The 22,860-nt window shown below is 43.2% G+C and overlaps 1 protein-coding gene across 1 annotated transcript in view; it reads left to right on the forward strand.

The window, feature by feature from the left end:
- Positions 1-22,860, forward strand: part of focad (focadhesin) — an 86,949-nt gene that overhangs the window by 2,653 nt on the left and 61,436 nt on the right. The window contains exons 2-5 of the mRNA XM_075450597.1: positions 10,494-10,565; positions 10,906-10,980; positions 11,147-11,301; positions 15,643-15,741. Of these exons, the coding sequence (XP_075306712.1) occupies positions 10,509-10,565; positions 10,906-10,980; positions 11,147-11,301; positions 15,643-15,741 (386 nt within the window). The 5' untranslated portion in view covers positions 10,494-10,508. The remainder of the gene's footprint in view (positions 1-10,493; positions 10,566-10,905; positions 10,981-11,146; positions 11,302-15,642; positions 15,742-22,860) is intronic.

The following is a 22,860-nucleotide window of genomic DNA, read 5'->3' on the forward strand; positions in this document are numbered from 1 at the left end:
GCACGATAATGGCCAAAATGATTATCACGAATATTTTGAGCAATGTTGATATCACGATTAATTATCACGATTATTTGTTGATTTTAACCAAAACAAATTTTATTGTCACATAGGCTTATTATAACTGCTTTCACATCCATATTGTGCTACATTCCTGGTAATGTACAAATATGTGCAACAAAATAAAATAGGTCCTCTTATTCACTAAAATTCAGTGCATCTCCTTAAAGAATAAATAAAAATAAATAAAACATTAAAGAAAATGTAACAAAACAGGGCACTAGTTTCCATTTTCCATTTTTGTTGTGTCACTCGCCTTGAACCCAAAATGCTTCCACACAATGGATGACGATCCGGTTCTCGGGACGAGCTCCTCGGCCTCGCCCTCTGCCACATTAGACATTTTTTGTTTTCTCTGTTAAGATTGTTTATAGCTTATAAGACCGACTGCTACCTGTTGTGGTATGTTCGCCACGTTACTTTGTCCTCTGTAACTAGTGTCTACATCTAGAAACTAAACTGCGCGGTGCAGGGAGCAACTCTGATTGGCTCATGGAGGCATGTGATTAGACAGCGGTTTACGGAGCGCTAGAGTGGCTTTAAAAAAACACCAGAGAGGGTTAAAGCGGAGGATCTTTGAAAACACCTTTTAATATGGAGTGTTCTATGGACGGAATGAAGCATTTTAAATATCGCTCGATTACGCGACTTTGATCGCGGGAAGCCAATATCGTTATTGTGATTAAAATTTGATATATTGTGCAGCCCTAATTCTGATATGTAAATATAAAGTGGAAAAAGAATATATACTTTACATTTTTCAAATGCATTGTGTATGAGGCAAGTACAGATTTGCTGATTTCTTATCTTTATCTAAGTAATTTAACTATATGTTTTATATTCTTAAGTTTGAATATTGTTCTTATTGTCATTGATGAGAAAGTTTTATTGAATATGGCTGTTTGTTCATATTTTCTGTTTAATACGGGCTTTTTTGTTTAAGTTTAATACTGGCGGTACTGTAACTTTAACAGGCTGCAGCTTCGCACACTGGGAAGTTACACCTGTGTTGTGAACGTCAGACCAGCAGTGGAGACACACGTTTTTTTACCGTGTCCCGTCCTATATTGAATTGAAAGCCAGGTGTATGGATACTTGAGTGACACATGTGGAATAAATTTCTATGTTTTCTAACGTTACCTGGACTTAAAGTGGATCTTTAAGGACAACAGCTTTTTGGACACGTGTAAGCCAAGAATATCTGCTAGTCGACTTCTGCACCTACATTAGTAAAAAACCATCTCCCTGTGGTCTTGCCTGTGGATCGAGAGTACATTGGAACGGGAAAAAAACTCTCTGCAAGGACTCAAGTAAGTGCAGATGCTGCTGGAAAAGGCTTGTGTGGATTGTGTGCATATCAACGTTAAGAAGCATTAAAGATCCGCTAACGACTCAAGCATGGTGAGCTAACGATCCGACAACGGTTATCCTTTGTGTGTGCTTTGAAAGACATCGGAACACTTTGTTGTATTAAGCTAACAACAGCTTGCAAGTGGAAAGGGCTAGTCTTGTATTAGGACTCATGACAGAGAAAAAGGATTAACGAAACGAGGTTTTTTTTGAAAACGGGTACGAAAATTCTTGCGACCACACGGAAACGCGCTGCTGTCCAGACGAAAACGATGAAACGATGCAGTACACACGCCACTGTGTCACGCCACGCTGTGAGACAATAGAGAAGTGTTAAAATTGGCTCACAGCGTCAACGTGTGACTGACGCAAAAACGTTTTAGCTGTAACAATGGAAACGAAACGAGGCCGTTTTCAAACTTTCCCACTCTGGAACCCGTTTTCAAAAACTATCGTTTTGGGGTAGTGGGAACGCCGGCTCCGTGTGGCCGCGACAGCGAAACGATAAGAAAAAGTATCGTTTACAGTGAAAAACGTTTCCGTGTAGCCGCAGCCTCAGCCACATTGGAAAGACGACAAGTGAAGCCTACAGTCAGAGCTATGGAGGATGCGTTACAGAGGAAAATACAGGCAAGGAAAGCTACACTGACTCAGCTTACAACAAAAAAGAATGAGATGATTCATTTAATGGATGATGATGGTAATTTGGAGGTTATAACGACCAAGTTGGTTGTTGAGTTCAAGAAGCTTTTCAGTGAGTTTTGTGAACTGAACATTTCCGTTAAAGAGCTGTTTCAGCAAGTTGCCTCAGAGGATAAAATGAACAGTGATCAAGAGAAGTGGTATAAACCTAAATCTGATTCATTCAAGAACTTTAGTGATCGCGTTGATGCTTGGATAGCAGGTGTTCATGAACGTATGGAGGAAGCAAGAGAAGCTAATGAAAATATTAAACCATCTGATAGCATATCAGAAGTATCATCAAAAAAGTCCAAAGGGTCTAAGGCAAGCTCTGGTCGTTCTTCTGCCTCTTCGGCACGATTGAAAGCAGAACTGGAAAGGGCTGCGCTTTTGGCAAGGGCAGCAACACTGAAAAAGAAAGAAGCCTTGGATAGGCAAGAAGTAAAGCTGAAAGCTGAAAAGGAAGATCTTGAGCTTCAGACGGCATTAGCTGCCACAGATGCTAAACTTAAGATTTTGAAGAAGTTTGAAGAAGCTGATGCTCTAAAAAAGGATGATGAACAGTCTAAGTTATGGGAGCAGCCGGCTATGAAAAAAAGATGATTATGGAGAACCTGGAACGAGCAATGATGTGACTACTGGGCATCATGGGAATACAAGACCTAAACACAAGTCACAATCACGCCCCAGTGCTGCACAGTCAATTTCATCAGCAACAAGTGATGAAGATGACGACGGTTCTTCTTTGTTCGGCAGCTATGCTGAAAGTGTAGCAGTTGCAGTGGCTTTGCCCACTGAAAGACGACGTCAACAGGACATTACAGAATTACTGATCAAGCAACAAACGCTTTCTACTTTACCACTGCAAAACATTCCCATCTTCAGGGGAGATCCATTGGAATATAGACTCTTCATCAGAGCGTTTGAGCATGGTATCGAAGGTAAAACAGAGAGCAGCAAGGATCGGTTGTACTTCATGGAGCAATATACCAGCGGACAGCCCAGAGAGTTGATTTGGAGTTGTCTACATATGGATCCAGATAAGGGTTATCGCAAGGCAAAGAAACTCTTAAAAGAACATTTTGGAAATGAATATAGGATCTCTGTGGCATACATAGACAAGGCTTTAAGCTGGCCTACAATCAAGGCAGATGATGGCGAAGGTCTCAATGCACTGGCTCTCTTCCTCACCAGCTGTAACAATGCGATGTCAGACTTGGATTATATGGAGGAGTTGGATAATGTTGCCAACATGCGCGCCATTGTCAACAAACTTCCGTATAAATTCAGAGAGAGGTGGAGGAGTGTTGCTTTTGATATCCAGGAGCAAACTACGAGAAGACCCAAGTTTAAAGATCTTGTCAAGTTTATTAACACGCAGGCTAAGGTTGCACTACACCCTCTTTTCGGAGACATCAAGGACAGCAACAAAGGACAAGTCAAGTCTCCAGTAAACCTCACAGCAGAGAGGAAGAGTCACAGGACGACCTTTACTACGTCTGCAACACCTATGAGTCATCAAACAGGTGTTAGCACAGAGTTAAAGGCTAGCAAGAGGAGTCCTACTAGCTATAGCAGTGCTTTCACCAAGCCCTGTCTTTTTTGTCAGGGTGAACACAGCATGGCGCAATGTAAGAAACTAAGGAAATCGCTTCATAAAGAGAAGATAGACTTTCTCCGTGGGAAAGGACTGTGCTTCAGTTGCTTGAAGCAGGGACACATGAGCAAGTCCTGTGAGGAGAAATTACACTGTGAGGTCTGCTCACTGCTTCATCCCACTGTGTTGCACATAAAGAGCAAAGACAGAGTTACGCCTAAGGAAGACTCATCAGATAATGGTGAGAAGCAGTCTGTGATCAGTGGGTTTGTAGACAAAGCAAACAATGCATGTTCTGATACTGGGACCGGGGACACAGACAGTATCCTGGCCATTGTTCCAGTACAAGTAAAGGCGAACAAAGGCAACAAAGTGGTTACGTCGTATGCCTTTTTGGACCCAGGCAGTACGGCCACCTTTTGCACTGAAGAGCTTATGAATAAGCTCAACCTTAGTGGAAAAAAGATTGACATTGTTCTAACAACCATGGGAGAACAAAAGACTGTTCGCAGCCATGTTGTAACAGGTTTGGAAGTGTGTGGCATGGAAAGTTGCAACTTCATAGAACTACAGGAAGCCTTCTCTCAAAAGACCATTCCAGCTAATAAAAGGAACATTCCACAGCAAGAAGACGTGGACAAGTGGCCTCATCTGGAGCAAGTGAAAATCCCCCACATCAATGCAGAAATAGAACTGCTGATTGGGACCAATGTGCCAAAGGCCATGGAACCAGTAGAGGTCATCAGGAGTGTCGACAGTGGACCTTACGCTGTGAGAACTGTCCTTGGTTGGACTGTGAATGGGCCGTTGAGGGACAACAACTGTGAACCTACTGGAGATGGAAAATACATAACATCTAACAGAATATCAGTGGCTAAACTGGATGAACTGTGGACTCAACAGTTTAAATACGACTTTCCTGAAAGTAAACAAGAACAGCTGGAGATGTCCCAAGAAGACCTCCAATTCATGGACAGTGTTTCACAGTCTGCCAGATTGGTAGAGGGACATTACCAAATTGGTCTACCACTAAAGAACAAGGATCTTCAAATGCCTAACAATCGCATTGTAACAGAACAGCGGGCCTTAAACTTGAAAAAGAAGCTTCTCAAGAATCATTCATTCCGGGAGGACTACATTGCTTTTATGAATGATATGATTACCAAAGGCTTTGCAGTGAAGGTTGCAGAGGGAGAGCTGGACCGCAACGATGGAAAGGTTTGGTACATTCCACACCATGGAGTGTACCATCCTAAAAAACACAAGCTACGTGTTGAATATGATTGTGGTGCTTCTTATCAGGGAGTCACGCTGAACGAGCAACTTCTCCAAGGGCCAGACCTCACCAGTTCCTTAATTGGAGTTCTCACCAGGTTCCGCCAAGAACCTGTGGCTACTATGGCTGATGTGGAAGCCATGTTCCACCAGGTAAGAGTCCCACAAGAAGACGCTGACCTCCTTCGGTTTTTGTGGTGGCCTGGTGGAAACTTGAACGAACCACTGGAGGAATACAAGATGGTCGTGCACCTATTTGGTGCTACTTCATCACCGAGTTGTGCGAGCTATGCCCTCAGACGATGTGCTGAAGACAACAGGGACCTGTTTGATGCTTCAGTAGTCAGCACAGTGTTGCACAATTTCTACGTTGATGACTGCCTTAAGTCAGTCAGCTCCGAAGAGGAGGCAGTGTCGCTCTGTCGCAATCTGAAAGCCATTTGTCATAAAGGGGGCTTCAGGTTAACAAAGTGGATTAGCAACAGTCGGGTAGTATTGGCAGCTATACCTGAGAAGGAAATGGCGAACGGAGTAAAGGATCTCGATCTGGATCAAGATTCACTCCCCATGGACAGAGCATTGGGAGTACAATGGTGCATCGAGTCCGACCAATTCAAGTTCAGGATCGTCATCCAAGATAAACCTCCCACCAGAAGAAACATTCTCTCCTTAGTGAGTTCCGTCTACGATCCGTTGGGATTCTTGGCTCCGGTGGTTCTGTCAGCAAAAAAGATCTTGCAAGAGCTTTGTAGGCTAAAGCTCAGCTGGGATGACATGATTCCAGATCATCTTGCACAACAGTGGTTCGAATGGCGCAAGGATCTGCAGTTGCTCACAGAATTTGGAGTTGATCGATGTTTCAAGCCAGCCCATTTTGAAGAGGCTACGCATGCTCGGCTGCATCATTTTTGTGATGCGAGTGAAGAGTACTATGGCACAGTTACCTACTTAGTCCAGCAGAACAGCAAAGGTCAAGTCCATAGTGCGTTTGTTATGGGAAAGGCTAGGGTCGTCCCACTCAAGCCCACCACCATCCCGCGCCTGGAATTGACAGCGGCGACTATGGCAGTGCGCATGGATGTACTGATAAGGAAGGAACTGGAGCTACAGCTTGCAAACTCAATATTTTGGACAGACAGCACGGCTGTGCTCAAGTACATTAACAATGAAATGACAAGATTCCGCACATTCGTAGCCAATAGAGTGGCGGAAATTCGAAAGGTGTCAACAGGATCTCAATGGAGGCATGTCAGCACATGCTTGAATCCTGCAGATTGTGCATCAAGAGGACAGAAAGTGAATTCCTTTGTGCAGAATCATGCCTGGATCTCGGGACCTGTCTTTCTCACCCAGTCGTCTGACAACTGGCCAGAGAACCCTGATCGTCTGAAAGATCTCAACAACGCTGATCCAGAGATCAAGAAGAATGCCACCATAAATGCTCTTGCAGTAGGAGAAAAGGTTGAGGCAATGCAGACACTTATTGAGTACTACTCCTCATGGATACGCCTTAAGAAAGCAGTGGCATGGATTCTTAAGGTGAGGAACACATTGCTCTGCATGGTCAAGAAGAGAAAGGAGCAAAGAGCAACTATTGCACTGTCTGACATGGATAAGGATGAACAAGTACGACAGTTGCACAAGTTTATGGTGAACTACAAGACAAGACTCAGCAAAGTAACCCTCACAGTAGATGATCTGAAAGAAGCTGAATTGGAGATCATACACCACTGTCAGAGAAAAAAGTTCCAAGAGGAAATCAGCTCCTTAAAAAAGGGTGAACTTATCAAAAGGAATAGCCGCATCTACAAGCTAAACCCGATTCTTCAAGACGGTATTCTGAGAGTTGGAGGCAGGCTCAACCGCGCAGCCATGCCAGAAGAATCCAAACATCCCGCTATCTTGGACAAAGACCTACGGGTGTCAGAGCTCATCCTTCAGGAGGTCCACAAGGAAGTAGGTCATAGTGGACGCAACCATGTCCTATCCAAGCTGCGTCTAAAATATTGGATCCCGAATGTCAGTGCTGCTATAAGAAGAGTCTTATCCAAGTGCCTTGTGTGTCGACGGCTACATGGTGTTACTGGGCAGCAACAAATGGCAGATCTGCCACGAAACAGAATCTTACCTGATGAACCGCCCTTCACTAGAACCGGAGTGGATTACTTCGGTCCATTTGAAGTGAAGCGAGGAAGGGCTACTGTGAAGAGATATGGTGTTATCTTCACCTGCTTAGCCATTCGGGCCGTCCACTTGGAAGTGGCTGCATCTCTTGACACAGACTCCTTCATTAATGCTCTTCGCCGGTTTATCTCACGAAGAGGTCAGGTTGTGGAGCTACGTTCTGACAATGGGACCAATTTCGTTGGGGCAGAGCGAGAGCTCAAGAAGGCTATTCAAGAGTGGAACGCCTCAAAAATAGAGGACACATTGCTTCAACGAGGCATAAAATGGATGTTCAACCCCCCAGCTGCCTCTCACCATGGAGGAGTGTGGGAGCGTTTAATCAGGTCCATCAGGAAAATCCTCAATGCTACCCTGAGGACTCAGAATCTGGATGAGGAAAGCCTCCAAACATTTCTGTGTGAAGCTGAGGCCATCATTAATGGTCGACCCATTACCACCCCTTCCAGTGACCCCAACGACCTAGAGGCACTCAGCCCAAATCACCTCCTACTACTGAGGACCAAGCCATCTCTACCTCCAGGACTTTTCAGGCCGGAGGACCTCTATGCACGTCGAAGATGGAGGCAAACCCAATATATGGTGGACCTTTTTTTGGAAACGTTGGGTGAGAGAGTACCTGCCTGAGCTCCAGACGCGCCAGAAGTGGTCAAGGGTGTCACGCAACTTTGTGCCAGGGGACATTGTTTTGTTGGTGGATGAGACTGCACCAAGAAACTCATGGGTCATTGGCAAAGTCATTGAAGCATTGCCAGATGAACATGGACTTGTTCGCCGGGTTCGTCTAAAAACTAAGACCAGTGAACTAGTCAGACCCATCACCAAGATCTGTCTGCTCCTAGAAGCAGTATGAGACAGAGGTAAAGACTGTTCTCGGCATGTCTGAAGAAAGAAGACAAGCCTTAGGATTGTTCTTAATATTTAATTGCCCCATGGTTATATCATTCATGTTGTTTGTAATTATTTCTAAGTTTAGAGAACAATTAGGGGCCGGATATGTATGAGGCAAGTACAGATTTGCTGATTTCTTATCTTTACTTAAGTAATTTAACTATATGTTTTATATTCTCAAGTTTGAATATTGTTCTTATTGTCATTGATGAGAAAGTTTTATTGAATATGGCTGTTTGTTCATATTTTCTGTTTAATACAGGCTTTTTCATTTAAGTTTAATACTGGCGGTACTGTAACTTTAAGAGGCTGCAGCTTCGCACACTGGGAAGTTACAACTGTGTTGTGAACGTCAGACCAGCAGTGGAGAGACACGGTTTTTTACCGTGTCCCGTCCTATATTGAATTGAAAGCCAGGTGTATGGATACTTGAGTGACACATGTGGAATAAATGTCTATGTTTTCTAACGTTACCTGGACTTAAAGTGGATCTTTAAGGACAACAGCTTTTTGGACACGTGAAAGCCAAGAATATCTGCTAGTCGACTTCTGCACCTACACATTGACTTTCATTATATTGCAGCATGAACCCAAGGTATTTTGTGTTTTGTCTTGTCAACTCGATTGAATTTGCTTTACACATCCATTCCTGAACTCGTTGACTTTTCTGGACTCGAAGGCATCTAGGATGGACCATCAAACAGTGGAAGTTGGTCAGAACGATCTGTATTCAAGATAGGCATCGGAGTAAATGGATGCCATATGCTGCGGAGCAAAGACAGAAAGGAGCATCCAGCCTGCTGTCAGCAACCAGTCCCTGCAGCCAGGCTCTGGGACGGGATGGGGTTGGGTCAGGGCCCCAATGAGCAAAGCTCATTTCCACTTCTGTGATGGCAGCATTAATGCAGAAAAGTTCACTGAGATTTTACAGCAACATGTGCTGCCTTCATACCGCATCTTTTCCAGGGACGTCCGTGCATTTTTCAAGCAGACGATGGAAAAACCACATGTTTAAATGGAATGGCTGAGAAAGTAGAGGGCACGAGAGTCCTGAATTGTCCCCAATACAGAATGTTGGAGAACTTTGAAAAGGAAAAGTGCGATGAAGATGGTCCCATACTGTTGCACACTGTAGGTTCCTTAATGAAGCCATTAGCTTTGACGCTCTTCTCTCGTCATCCACATCCACAACAAAATAAAAACTCCACAAGGTCCTCTTTCGTTCCTCAATTTACTTCCAAAAAACAAAGAATGGTACAGCAATGATCCAATATGAGAAAATAAAAAAGGTGAAAGAAAAAACAAAGAAATTGACAGAGAGAGAGAAAGGTAAAAAAACTGTGTGGCTCCACTCTAAGCCGCCTGACCAGAATCACTCCAGGAACCAAACTCTCCCGAGATTAACAACAAATTAAAGGCAATGTATGCAATTTTTAACCTTTTTAAATAATGCACACATAAATGACCTGAATTAAACTGTTAACTTATTAAATTAATTATCTGTCTAAAAATGCTGTAAATGGCTAATTTTTTATTACAATTAACGTAAATCATATTTCAACATTTAAACTCAAATAGCTATTCAAATATCAAACCCAAATAGGACCCAGGCTTCTACACGCACCTTAGGATGTGTTTACAGGGGAAAAAAGGCCAAAATAACAATTTAGGTGCCTTCCTTTTCTTTGTATCATCAATGCTGGAACATATTTTTTTCAGGGAAGTGAGGGAATTGCAAAATTACAAAGTAGTAACAGCTTCATTGTCCCAACTTTTTTTGGAATGTGTTGCTCTTCTGAAATGGATGTATTTAAACAAATTAAATGAACTGATGAGACGAAACATGAAATGTCTTGAGTTGATAGTGTCTGCAGCGAAATAAAAGCCAAAGTAAATCAAACTAGTACTGTTTTTTTTTTTTCTTGATTAAGTTGAGAACAAATCAGCATTGAGCAGTTGTAGCATTCAGGCTCCAGCTGGCCTGTGGTCACCACCACCTGTATGGCATACACTCAGGACCACTGACACAGCCTGCCTGCGGTGGGCCGCTCTTCCCCTTAGAAACCTGCAAGTGGGAGTGGGGAACTGTTCTTTTAAGTTGTAAATAATTGATGCAAAATCATGTCATGGCTGCAGGCCAATAATTTGATAACACAAGCTGGAATCAGCTTTCATGGGGCCGGTCCCTGAATGTCTGCAAGCAGTGCCACTCCCTGGAATGTTCAGTCCATTAGTGCCATTAAGCCACAGGTGGCTGCATCACTGAGCTTTTGTTTGTCTTCACAACCACTGATATGTGATATTTCTTAGTCAATCATCAAGCTTGGAAATGTTTCTTTCCTACATTGCAGGGACACTGCAGAATTCTTTGAAGAGAGCAAACAACAGTTTTGACACTGTTCATTGTCATGTAGCGTTGTTATCTTTTTACAATGGAGACTCAATCTGCTTTCAGGCATGAGCTGCAGACATGACAGAGAATTTGAAGACACGGTTGGATTTCTCCAGCCTTATCATACAAGCCCAGGTGAGCTGCTGACTCCAATCCGAGTGCTGCATGTGTTTTTTATTGTCCTCAAATGCTCAGATAGGACTGGGTTCCAGTGCATGAAGCTGATTTTAATAGAGAAATATTAGTAATGGACTTATGAATGTATTCTTGGAACAAAGTCCTACCCTATGAATATTTCAGGTAGGACTACATTGCTGTGAATTATGGGTAATTGAACAACAACTACAGTAAAATCCTTTGTATCTTTAATTTCATCTGACCACATCCCATGTGTTCTGTAAACCAGCAGAATGCAAATTGTTTACAGCCACTTTTGAGCACGTGTCCTCTCCCAAAAACCTGATTATTTTTCAAGGCGGTGAGAAATCTTGTTGCTGCTGTGCTGAAGGAAAATGGATCAAATGGGCAAATCACTCAGTCTTCCAGCCAGGTGAGTTCATTCAAAATGGTTTAAAGCACGCTAATATTGGTGTCTTTACTCATTGTAAAAACGTTGTAGTGAGCAGGATTCCAACACGGCAACAGTTGGGCTTTTTGGAATATCTTTGTAGTCTTGTTTACTGTCATGAATCTTGTCGGGTCTGTGCTGTATTCAGGGCCCAGCGTTGGAGGCTCTCTGGCAGCAGTGCTGCAGTGACTGTGCTATGGTGCGCTCAGCCTGCTGTGATGCTGTGGTGCTGTTGGTGGATCAGGGCCATGCAGACCTTCAGTACATCCTCAACAGTGTTCTCAACATTCTGCCTTCTGCCAGGTACACAACACACTCTTCAGCTCTTTGCAGACGCACAGCACTTTCCACTAGAAACTTTCTAGACTTTCTTGACAGAAACTGAACAACTTGGCTTAATATTAGGGCTGGGCGAGTTAACTCGTTATTATTGCGTTAACGCGTTACTTATTTAACGCTGATAAATATTTTATCGCAAATTAACGCAGGTTTTATTCATTTATTTGTTTTTTATTTAAAAAAAAAATACAAATTTGGGGGGGGGCTTTTGTGCCTTTTAATGGATAGAAAAGTTCAGAGAGACAGGAAGCAGGGGGCAGAGAGAGGGGGAACGACATGCAGCATAGGGCTGTCCGATGCGGGACTCGAACCGGGGCCAGCTGCAGCGAGGACTATAGCCTCTGTACATGGGGCGCCTGCTCACCCACTACGCCACGGACCACCCCTGTTTTTTTTGTTTTTTTTTATTATTGTAAAAGTCTGTTGCTCACAGGCTTTTATTTTGTAAAAGTCTGCTGCTGTCTGCTGTGGAACAGGAAAAGAAAGTAATCGGCGGATCCACCAAACATGGAGAAGGGTACGGAACTTTTACTCGGCCATTTTCATTTTAAAGTTCTTCCAGACGGCGGAGTCGACAGAACCAAAGTCATCTGTAAACACTGCCAAGTTGAATTGTCTTCTCAGCGTAGTAGTTCCAGTCTAAAATATCACTTAAAGGCAAAACACACAACTGATAGCAGCAAGTCATTCAAGGAAACAGACAGTGGAGCGAGGCTTCTACATAAAAACTACAGAAAGATGCTGATGTTAAAAGTGTGTTTGCACAACAAATGTTATGGCACTTTCATTCATATGGCAGCACATTTAAAATAAAGCTAAATGCTAAACGCTATACACTACTTTTCAATTCATTTTTGGATTTTGCGTACAAATGCAATTAATCGTGATTAATCAGGGAAATCATGTGATTAATTAGATTAAACATTATAATCGTTGCCCAGCCCTACTTAATATCTGATGGATCTGAAGCAAAATTGTAAAAAGTCATTGATTCTTAGTGTCAATTTCAGCAGGACTGTGATTTCTGAGTTTGTCACATCCTAGGAAATAGTGTTGTTAACCACCCGGCCAGACATGAATGATTCAACCAATCACCAAAAAATTTGTTTGAAAAATCCATTTAAAAATGAGCAACGTTGTTTGCTCTTATGACCCTGGAAGCTTGTCCACTGAAGAAGCTGAGTGACTGATTTCAGACCAGCTGAAATGAAACACAGTACAGGGTAAACAGATCAGAGTTTGGTTTAACCAAACCAAACTGCTTTGATGTCAAATAACAAATACAAGTAGGTAAAAAATATTTCTTTGACCTTCCAGCTGACCTTCCAGATTGTTAAACTCCCATTCTTATGGCGGGTATGTCCTGCCAATGATTAAGCTGAGATGTTGGAACACCAACAAGCACATTTTGACTGTCACAGCTGTGTATTGTTATAGCTGATAGAATCTGTTTAGTCCCTGCTCTCTCTTGTAGAAGTTTGTAAAGCTATAAGGTTAGAAAAACCGGAGCCCGCCAGAACGGAAGCTTTCCACTTCCGTTCTGGCGGGCTCCGGTTTGTTTTGCTAGCTAGCTCCGATATCGACACAGTGAGAAAAAGGATGGAAAACCTTGAGAGGAAAAGTGGTTTGGGAACGAGTTTGGCTGTACAAACTCAAGAAAGCACTTGTACGAGTGGTTAGATAGAGAGTGATTTGACCACAAACCAGCCACGAAGAGGCAATGTTCATGCCCTCTGTTGTTTACGTTTTTCCGCAAGCCTGATACAAGCATTTTCTACCTAGAGAGATATAGTAAAAACAGTGCATAGATATCTAGACTTCACTGCAAACATGCCATATGATAATATATTGCACACATAGCCTACAATGAATATAACACTGGGATTTCAGTAATGCACTTTATAAAGAAAATGTGGTATTATTACACACACACACACTTTGCACTCTCTAGCCAAGTAGCTATAATGTAGTTCGGATACTGAAAATAAAAAACACATATAAGCCTAGGTCTAGGCTACAATGGTCAAATAATTAGTCACCTTCCACAGGATTGCAGCTGCGTGGGAACAAGATCTCCCTGGTCCAGCAACACATGTACATCCCGCGGTTTTGACTTCTCCAGCTTCAGTTGCCAGCACCCAAGCATTATGCCACGCATTGTTCAAACATTGACTAGGCTCTACATTTGCTTTCAGGTAAACAAAACGATCATGTTTGTATGACATGACACAACCGACTTTGTTTCTATGCAAGTATTGATATGCCTCGGAGGCTTTCAGATTGTCCATTGCTTTTCCATCTATTGCTATGGAGTCCACGAAATAAGCGCAAATCTTGCTGTATGTTATATTGGGCCACGTCGTCACGTTATCCTCCCAGTCCTGCACCGAATTCGGGTGGGGGATAGTAACTCCATCTCCAGTTAATGTATTTAAACTCTGTTCTGTCCAAGCTAGCATCATCTGTTTACATTGGCAAACGCTGCGCAAATTACTTCCGGCTGAAATGAAATGCATTTTTGGAGGGTAATGGCGCCGCCCAGGGTTTGTCGCGTAAAAGGGTCTATAGATGGCTTCCTTTACTCCTCTCTCAATAATAATAATAATATTACATTTTATTTTTAAAAAAGCACCTTTCCTAACACTCAAGGACACTTTACAACACATTAACAACACAATAAATAAAATAACACAAGTTAAAAAGAACAATGAGGCTAGAGGGAGAATGCAGCTTGGAACAGATGGGTTTTAAGTTTTGATTTGAAGAGGGGTGAAGAGTCAATGTTGCGGATGTCTGGTGGGAGTGAGTTCCAGAGTTGGGGAGCAGAGCGACTGGAAGCTACAGGGCAGTGGAAGGAACAGCTCCTTCATACCTCCAGGCTATGGTCAAGCCCTACACCCCCGCCCGACCACTTCGCTCTGCGGCCTCCAGGCGCCTGGCTGCCCCGTCACTCAGCGGTCCCTGCGCACGATCGACACGGTCACGGCTTTTCTCTGTTCTGGCACCCCGATGGTGGAACGTTCTCCCGACTGATGTCAGGACAGCTGAGTCGCTGCCCATCTTTGGCCGCAGGCTGAAAACCCATCTCTTCAGGAAACACTACCCTGATCCGCCCTCTTAGGACATCACCTGCTTCGTCCCAGCTCCTTACGCACTTATTTGTTTTCTAAATTGTCTTCCCATTTGTCTCGGTACCTAACTTACTGCACTTACTCTAGCACTAGTTATGCTCTTAGCTGTTTGGTTTTGGAAGGAAATGCACTTATGATTTCTTGTGACCTGAAGTTCTCTTGCCTACCGATGTGGAACACACTTATTGTAAGTCGCTTTGGATAAAAGCGTTGGCAAAATGACCGTAATGTAATGTAATGGAGGGAGGAGGAAAACCTGAGGGAGCGAGAGGGGATGACGATGGAAAGGACCTACAGCACCTACAATGCAGCATTGTCTCTCCTCCCCAAGCAGTTTCACAACCATTCACACCTTGGATCCTGTGACCAAAACTTTCCTTTCAGACAGGTAGACAATTTATCGTTGTGTGTCATTTGAAGGAAACAGACATTGGTCAAAGGGTTCAGTGACACATGTGACTGTAACAACCCTCTCTGCTTATAAACTGTCATTTGTTTTAAAGCCGACGTAATTCCATATAGCACTTTGCGCACCTGGTTTATCTACGAGTTTTGGCGTGGTGCAGGTTGCAGCCGCTGCCATTCTCTCCCTGCTCCTGTCTCTCTCTCTCTCTTTTTCTTTTTCTCTCCTTTATCTCTCTCTGTCGCCAGACTCCTGCTCCGTTCACTCGCTTGCCTGCTTGCTTGGCTTGCTCACCTCGGCTCAAATTACAATGCGGTGACGTCACTCGACAACATAAAAAAGAAAAATAGGAAAGTGCCGGTCTCATCCAACCCCGGTACCAGTTTAGTACCGGTATACTGAACAAGCCCAGTACAGGATTCCTGCCAGTTGCCATAATATTGGACTAAGAGGTTTCTTGTTTGTTTTGATTCTTTATGCTGCAAAAATGATTTCCCATTTTGGGATTGATAAAGTATCAGATTAGTATTAGTATTAGATTTGCATCCATCACACAGTGTTGTCCTGTAATGTTTAAACTGATAATGTAAGCCCTTCATTATCTACAAATGATAACTGGAAATATATTCCCATTGTATATATGTCTAGAATGCAACATTTGTGTTCGTTTAATCTTCAGCAGTACTATTTTTTAGAACTCTTAGCATGTGTTGAATATTTCTGGGAAGATGACCACCTCTGTGTTGTGTTTTTAACTCACTCTGTGAATAGAAACGTCCAGGGGCTCATAAAAGTCATTGGACGACTGCTGCAGATGCAGGCTGACCAGAGACATGAGGATACACATTTCACTTGTCCATATTCCATCAGGTGAGTCCATCTTCAGTATAATTTCTGTGTGTGTGTATTTAATATCTATTGGCTTGTGTGTTTATCGTGATACATGAGATGTGCCAAAGCTCCCTCTTATCCACAGGAAGCATCATACATCTGTTTAGGAGAGGTTGACATTACTTTAAGATAACATGTCTTGATATTTTTTTTTAACAAGATGATTTTTTTCTTTTCTTATAATTTGCAAACCACCTGATGCATAACCTTGGTAGTTTGGTAGCATGGATAAACACCAGGTCACACTCACTTTTTCGGTGTGGACACAGCAAAGGTTGTCGTCTCAGACTCTTCATGAAGGCAATATTTGTTATATCTGTAAAGCAGTGCAGTCTCTTAAGTCTTCCCAAAGGTCTTTTTCAGTCAAACTGATGTTTTATTTGCCTCTCCAGCAATCTTACAAGCACTACTCTTTTGCACTAAAACCTTTGCTTTTCAACCTGACCCCCACTCTTCTTGTGACTTGACATATTTTTTATTTCAATAAAAAAGTGACAACAGCTGACTGAAAACTCATTGAAGTCGTTTACTGCTTTGTCGGCATTGACCATTTTCATTTTCACAGTGATGGATAGCTGCTGTTGATTGTAGTGACAAGGTTCCGGAAGCTTTTCCAGGAACAAAGTCCTTTCTGGGTGCCCATGAAGTAGGTGCTGGATGTCTTCAGCCTGCTTTTTGCGCTCGGCTTGTGTTTATTGACTTGGCGTAAATGGCTGTTCCTGGTGGAGACCTTGGCTCTCATCTTCTGGGTGTGTTCTCTGTAACTGAGGGTTCGGTCTAAAGCAACAGATAGACTGGAAGCTGATGGTTCTCAAGTTTTATTCGGTCCCACGTTACGTCAAGCTCCCGTTTGGCCTCTCTGTTCTTAAGATGGAAGCTGCAGATTTGGGTTTTCCCGGGGTTTGGACGCAGGTGGTTTTGCAGGTAGTAAGCTAACATACACTGTATTGCCAAAAGTATTCACACCCACCCAAATAATTAAATTCAGGTGTTCCAATCACTTCCATGGTCACAGGTGTATAAATCCAAGCACCTAGGCATGCAGACTGCTTCTACAAACATCTGTGAAAGAATGACTCGCTCTCAGGAGCTCAGTGAATTCCAGCGCTGTACCGTGATAGGATGCCACCTGTGCAACAAGTCCAGTTGTGAAATGTCCTCGCTACTAAATATTCCACAGTCAACTTTCATTGGTATTAAAACAAAGTGGAAGAGATTGGGAACGACAGCAGCTCAGCCACGAGTGGATGCTGAGGAGCATAGTGCTCAGAGGTCACCAACTTTCTGCAGAGCCAATTGCTTCAGACCTCGAACCTTCATGAGGCCTTCAGATTAGCTCAGGAACAGTGCGTAGAGAGCTTCATGGAATGGGTTTCCATGGCCGAGCAGCTGCATCCAAGCCATACATCACCAAGTGCAATGCAAAGCGTCGGATGCAGCGGTGTAAAGCACGCCGCCACTGGACTCTAGAGCAGTGGAGACGCCTTCTCTGGTGGGACCAATCAGGCTTCTCCAACTGATGGAGGGGTCTGGGTTTGGCGGTTGCCAGAGGAACGGTCTGACTCCATTGTGCCAAGTGTAAAGTTTGGTGGAGGGGGGATTATGGTGTGGGGTTGTTCTTCACGAGCTGGGCTTGGCCCCTTAAGCCCCGTTTCCACTATGCAGCCCGGTACGGGTCGGTTCAGAACGATTAGCTTATTGCAGTGTTTTCACTACCACGAAAGCGTACCGGTCCCATGGTACCCGTTACCATTTTTGTAACCCTTCTGCTTGGGGTACCTAGCAGACAGTTCCCTTGAGGAGGATAAACGGGTTCGCTTCGGCACGCACTCCGCCCACCCCTGAGGGTCCCCTTTGTACAGTGGGAACGCAAAGCTGACCCCAAAGCGACCTGACCCGTACCGTACCGATACGAAGTGACCCGAACCGTACCGACAGTGGAAACGAGGCATTAGTTCCAGTGAAAGGAACTCTGAATCCTTCAGCATATTAAGAGATTTTGGACCATTTCATGCTCCTACTTTGTGGAAACAGTTTCGGGACAGCCCCTTCCTGTTCCAACATGACTGCGCACCAGTGCACAAAGCAAGGTCCATATAAAGACATGGATGAGCCAGTTTGGTGTGGAAGAACTTGACTGGCCTGCACAGACTCCTGACCTCAACCCGATAGAACACCTTTGGGATGAATTAGAGCGGAGACTGCGAGCCAGGCCTTCTGTCCAACGTCAGTGTCTGACCTCACAGATGAGCTTCTGGAAGAATGGTCAAAAATTCCCATAAACACTCCTAAACCTTGTGGAAAGCTTACCCAGAAGAGTTGAAGCGAATCCTTTTGGCAATATAGTGTATCTGCTGGGACTCGTTCCAGGGTTGCCTCAACTTCTGGGAAGGTGCAGTGCTGCGTTGACATGGTTAGGTCGTGCATAAATTAATCTGCTACATCCTTCCAGTAGGGGTTGTTCATTGGTGTACACATTGAAGAGGAGGGGTGCCAGAACACTGCTCCATCCATCAGCCGATCGGTCTGATGGAACCATCTACTTTTCCTGTTGTTGAGTGTGACATGGAACTTCCTGTTGCTCAGCAGACTTCTAATGGCATTGCATAGTTTGGCATCTCCTGTCATATAAAAGAGGTTTTTCATCAGTAGCCTGTGTTTGACGGACTGGCAGGTGGTTTATACAGTGAGGTGATGGAGATCTCGGGCAGGCAGATGGTAACAGTCTCTATGTTGGTGTCTGAGCTGTTTGTATAGATTTCCCTGACATCCATCAGTGGCTTCACGAACAATGCTGACCTGTACTTCGTATAGCGTATCTCAGCTACCAGTTTCATGCCTGGTAGTGCAGGCTGGTTGCTCGCCAGGCCCAGGTGGGTCTCCTGCATACGGAAAATGTCACCTCTGCTGCAGTGGCTAGCTAGCACATCGGTTTTTGTTTTAGTGTAACCTACCACATTGATTGAGGTTACTACCAACACCGACATTGTGGCTCGCTTAGCCGGTGGGAGAGATTTGACAATCGTCGACGGTCGGTTGGTGCAGAATTGGCTACTTCAGTCAGTCACTGTGGTGCAGTTTCTGTCGTCAGCATAGCCCAGGATGCGCCACATGGAGCCACGGCTTCCATTAGCATGTTTTTTAGTGTGCAAATGGGTGAATGGCAAATTACTTCCCCGTCATTGTGTTTGAGACTCTTTTAACCAAGAACTTTTGTGCACAAGACAGTCTTAACCCCCCCTTGCTATAATTAGTTGGAACTAAGAAGTCCAGACTACTTGTATTGTGGTACAGCTACTTTTCTTGTACTGCAACAAACTGATGAAATGGGAAACTGTTGTAAGCTACAAGGAGAAGTTAGCTGGGGACCAACGACAGCTCACCCCAGCACGGCCAATCAAGCTAGTTGCTGCTGATGTGGGCGTGTGCAAGAATTACATGAAGTGACTCTTTATCATCAGAGTTTTGTACACAACTCTCTAGATTGTAAGAGTTTTGAAAATGTCGATGCACACAGCAATGTTAGCTGATAATTGAATGGCTTTTTCCCATTACACCGTATGGTGCTGAACCATTGGACTCAGCACCGGCCTCCATTCTTCTTTTTTCCGTTCAGACACTATCCCCTCGGTGTGGGCAGGATCAGCTTTATCTGCGCAGTGTGTGTGAAGTTGTGTTGACATGGATGGTGTGTATGCTGCAGTAGAGACGTTGTTCACGCCCACAGGTGATGATGATTCCACATCCCCGGACAGTATCAGCTCAGCTTGTTTGGAACCTCGACTGAGGTAGTACCAAAAAAAAAGTATCTGACGGTATCTCTTCCAGTTTGTGGTGCTGCCTACAATGGGAAACCAACAAAAAAAAGAACCTTACTGTTCCGAAATGTAGACATGTAGTGGTAAAGCACGACAATATTGCTTTGACGGTACTGTAGAGCTTGCCCTCAAATATCAGAGTATAGCAAAAGCAGAGGGGTCACATAGTATGAAACAGGCTGGTTGGCTATTGGTTATATTGCACACTATATAACAAAATTGTAAAACTTATTTGAGTGTTGGGAGAGAGTATTTCGACAGAGAAAAAAAAAAAGCTTCGCAGGCCACATTTCTTGTTTCCGTTGGGCTGTTTAGTATTAAAAAGGTTTGTTGCTTATCATTTCAGTCTGTTGACCCGCTGGTTGCAGTTTGGGTGCATAACTTGACATTTCAGATGCAAAAAGACAGTTGGATGACCGGAAGGTAGATGGCACAGGTCAGTGGAGTTTGTTGGATAGGTCCAGGCAGACATCGGGGAGGGCTGGAGCCTTGACTGAATCTATACCCCTTCCTCCTCATCCTCCACCAGCCTTAGATCAGCACCTCTGCCGAATCCCAGGCCTCCTTAATCAGCTGCAGCAGGTTTTCTTCCTTCATGTTTACCTTCTTCCTCCTGCTCTCACCTTTTCTCTCTGTATCTCTAAAGCCTTTCCCTCCTTTTTTTAAATACCTCTCACTCTAAGCCTCTCCTTCTCCAAATCTCTATTCATGCTTTCTTTCCGTCTATCGTTCCCATTGTCCTTCTTTCTTCTTCCGTCTTCATCGCTGTCTCTTCTGTCTGTCTGTCTGGTAGCCTGAACACTCCTGTTGGGAAGATGAATGTGTTAAGGGCAGCAGGGTGGCGCCATTGGCCTGGCAGCCTGGCCTGTCATTGGTTGTCAGGACTGGCACTGCTGGGTAACTGGAAATACTGTGGGATTAATGGAGGCAGCACACTGGTGGCTATTGTTGACCGTCTGCGCACAGCGGCCCTGTGCAATCTGCCACGGAGACTCGGAGCACTTCAGCCCCCAGCAGGATCAGGGGAGGGTCATGGCTGTGCACATTTCTTATGGGATGTTAGTCTGGCTGCAGTGGTGTGGTCTGTACTGACTCTCCCCTGCAGGCTTTACTACAGAACACACCTGGCCCGTCTACTCAGGCACATTGAAATGGTAATCTTTCCATTTAGAGTGAAATAAATATCTTGACTTCAAAAAGATGAAGCCTCAGTGATTCATCTTACTGCCCCTTGTTGGAATATTTTATATTGGTTCCTGTATTTTGGTTTGTTTTAATAGATCTGAAGTTAGCGGAAGTAGCAGTGCTTGTTATACCAAGATAGACAAAGAAGATCACTAACGGAAACGTTAAAAGAAATTCCAAGACGGAGACATCGAAATAGACTAAGTTTCAATGCTTGTGTAGTCATTTAAGAATCCCAGACCCCTGAACCCCCTGAACATTTAGTCCCTGGCATATCTGTAAATTTTAAAATGTACACCAGTAAATTAAAAAAAAACAATTAAATTGCACAATTAAAAAAATGGGGGAAAAGGTCAATTGCTTTCCCAAGATGAATATCAAGTTATTTTTCTTTAACTTTAAACTTTAAAGAACTTTAAAGAAAAAATAGTCCGAATCGTACGTGTACGAGCTAAATATGTCTAGTTTTAATAACTACACTGATAAATGATGTAACACGGATGAACATGCTGCTATTTAGGGCTGTAGCGATACACTAATCTCACGATACGATACAATGCGATGCGATGCAATTCGATACGATTATACTTACATCATTTTCTGGGGGGAAAAAAGGGGACAGTGTGATTTGACATTAATCGTCGCTGATTGGACTAGTGGTCCAACCTTTGAACTGGAAGGACAACACAGCCAGACAAACAGAAACAAACGAACATGTCACAAACGTGAGAGCTGTGCACTTTGTACAACATTTTTATGAACTAATTTATCACTGTTTTGTATAATGTGACCCCCTGGCCTTGTATTGTATTACCTTAATGTTCTGTGTTTTCACTAATTCTAACGTCTGACTTTTCAATAGTTTGCTTTAAAAAAATAAAAAAATTAATAAAAAAAATAAAAAATCGATACTTGCGGCTGAAAAATCGATACTTTATCGGGAAACAAAATATCGATATATATCCCAGTATCGATAAAATTGCTCCGCCCTACTGCTATTGTAATTTTGTGTATTTAGTTTTAGAACAGGAGTCAAACACAGCTTCAATCTCTCTCTGTTTATAGCTTGCACAGAGCAGAGGGAGAAATTATCATGATTTCATTCTTTTCATGATTACAAACCTGCATGTTGGCCACTTTGCCAACGGAGCCAAGCTAAACGGACTCGGAAGAACAAGAAAGCTAATCAGTTATTAATTACAGATCACAACAATACATCTAACTCTACATCTGTCTGTTCACTGCTTTTTCTCTGTCTTCAGCAGTAAAATCCAATCTGATGCTTATTCTTGTCTTGTATCTTGCTCATGCACTTTCTTTTCTTCTTCACTGCCTTCTTTTCTTTTTTTTAAAAACTTTTTTTATTATGGCAAAAGCGTGTTTTTATCTAGTTACTGGTGCATTGTGTGGTACCATAAAGCAAAACAGTGTCACCCTGGGCAGGAAACCAAAGTTATGGAGTGCGTAATCTCACCCTCCAGGGGCTCCAGGGAAATTTCAGGCCCAAGAATGCGCATTACAAAGGTTGGCGTACTTCAAAACAAGTCAGAAGAACATAGTTTTAAGGTTCACTTCCTTCTCTATTGTTGCTTTAAAACATTTCCAGACAGACACTCTGCTCAGATAAAGTCCTGATTTTATAGCTGCTGCATCATCTGTTAAAATCAGAACCTAAATACAGTATCTGTGCACTAAATTGAGTCACAAAGAGATTCATGCTACTGTCCATAACCTACAGAGGGAGGTACCATGTCAACATCAGCAATATCTTATACTGATATATCCTCACATCTCTAATATTGATATTAATGCTAATCTTGAAAAGCACATTTAATAATCTGTAGTAAAAACGATTAGCAGGAAAATTAATTCCATCATAAGTTATCCTTTTCTGTAGCTTATTTTGAGATTTTGAGTTCTTTTTTTCACTTTTGGATGAAGTCTTATTTGTGAAAAAAAAATGAAATTTTAAAGGTTCAAAGAACAAAAAGATAACCTGTCATGTAATGCTTCCGATGTATAGAATTATTTGTGTTATTTGAATGCTGAGACAATGAGCCAACCTCATATATTTTGCCTTGAAATATGAAGGTTA

This window comes from Odontesthes bonariensis, chromosome 19 (genome assembly GCF_027942865.1).
Source record: "Odontesthes bonariensis isolate fOdoBon6 chromosome 19, fOdoBon6.hap1, whole genome shotgun sequence".
NCBI classification, from domain to species: domain Eukaryota; kingdom Metazoa; phylum Chordata; class Actinopteri; order Atheriniformes; family Atherinopsidae; genus Odontesthes; species Odontesthes bonariensis.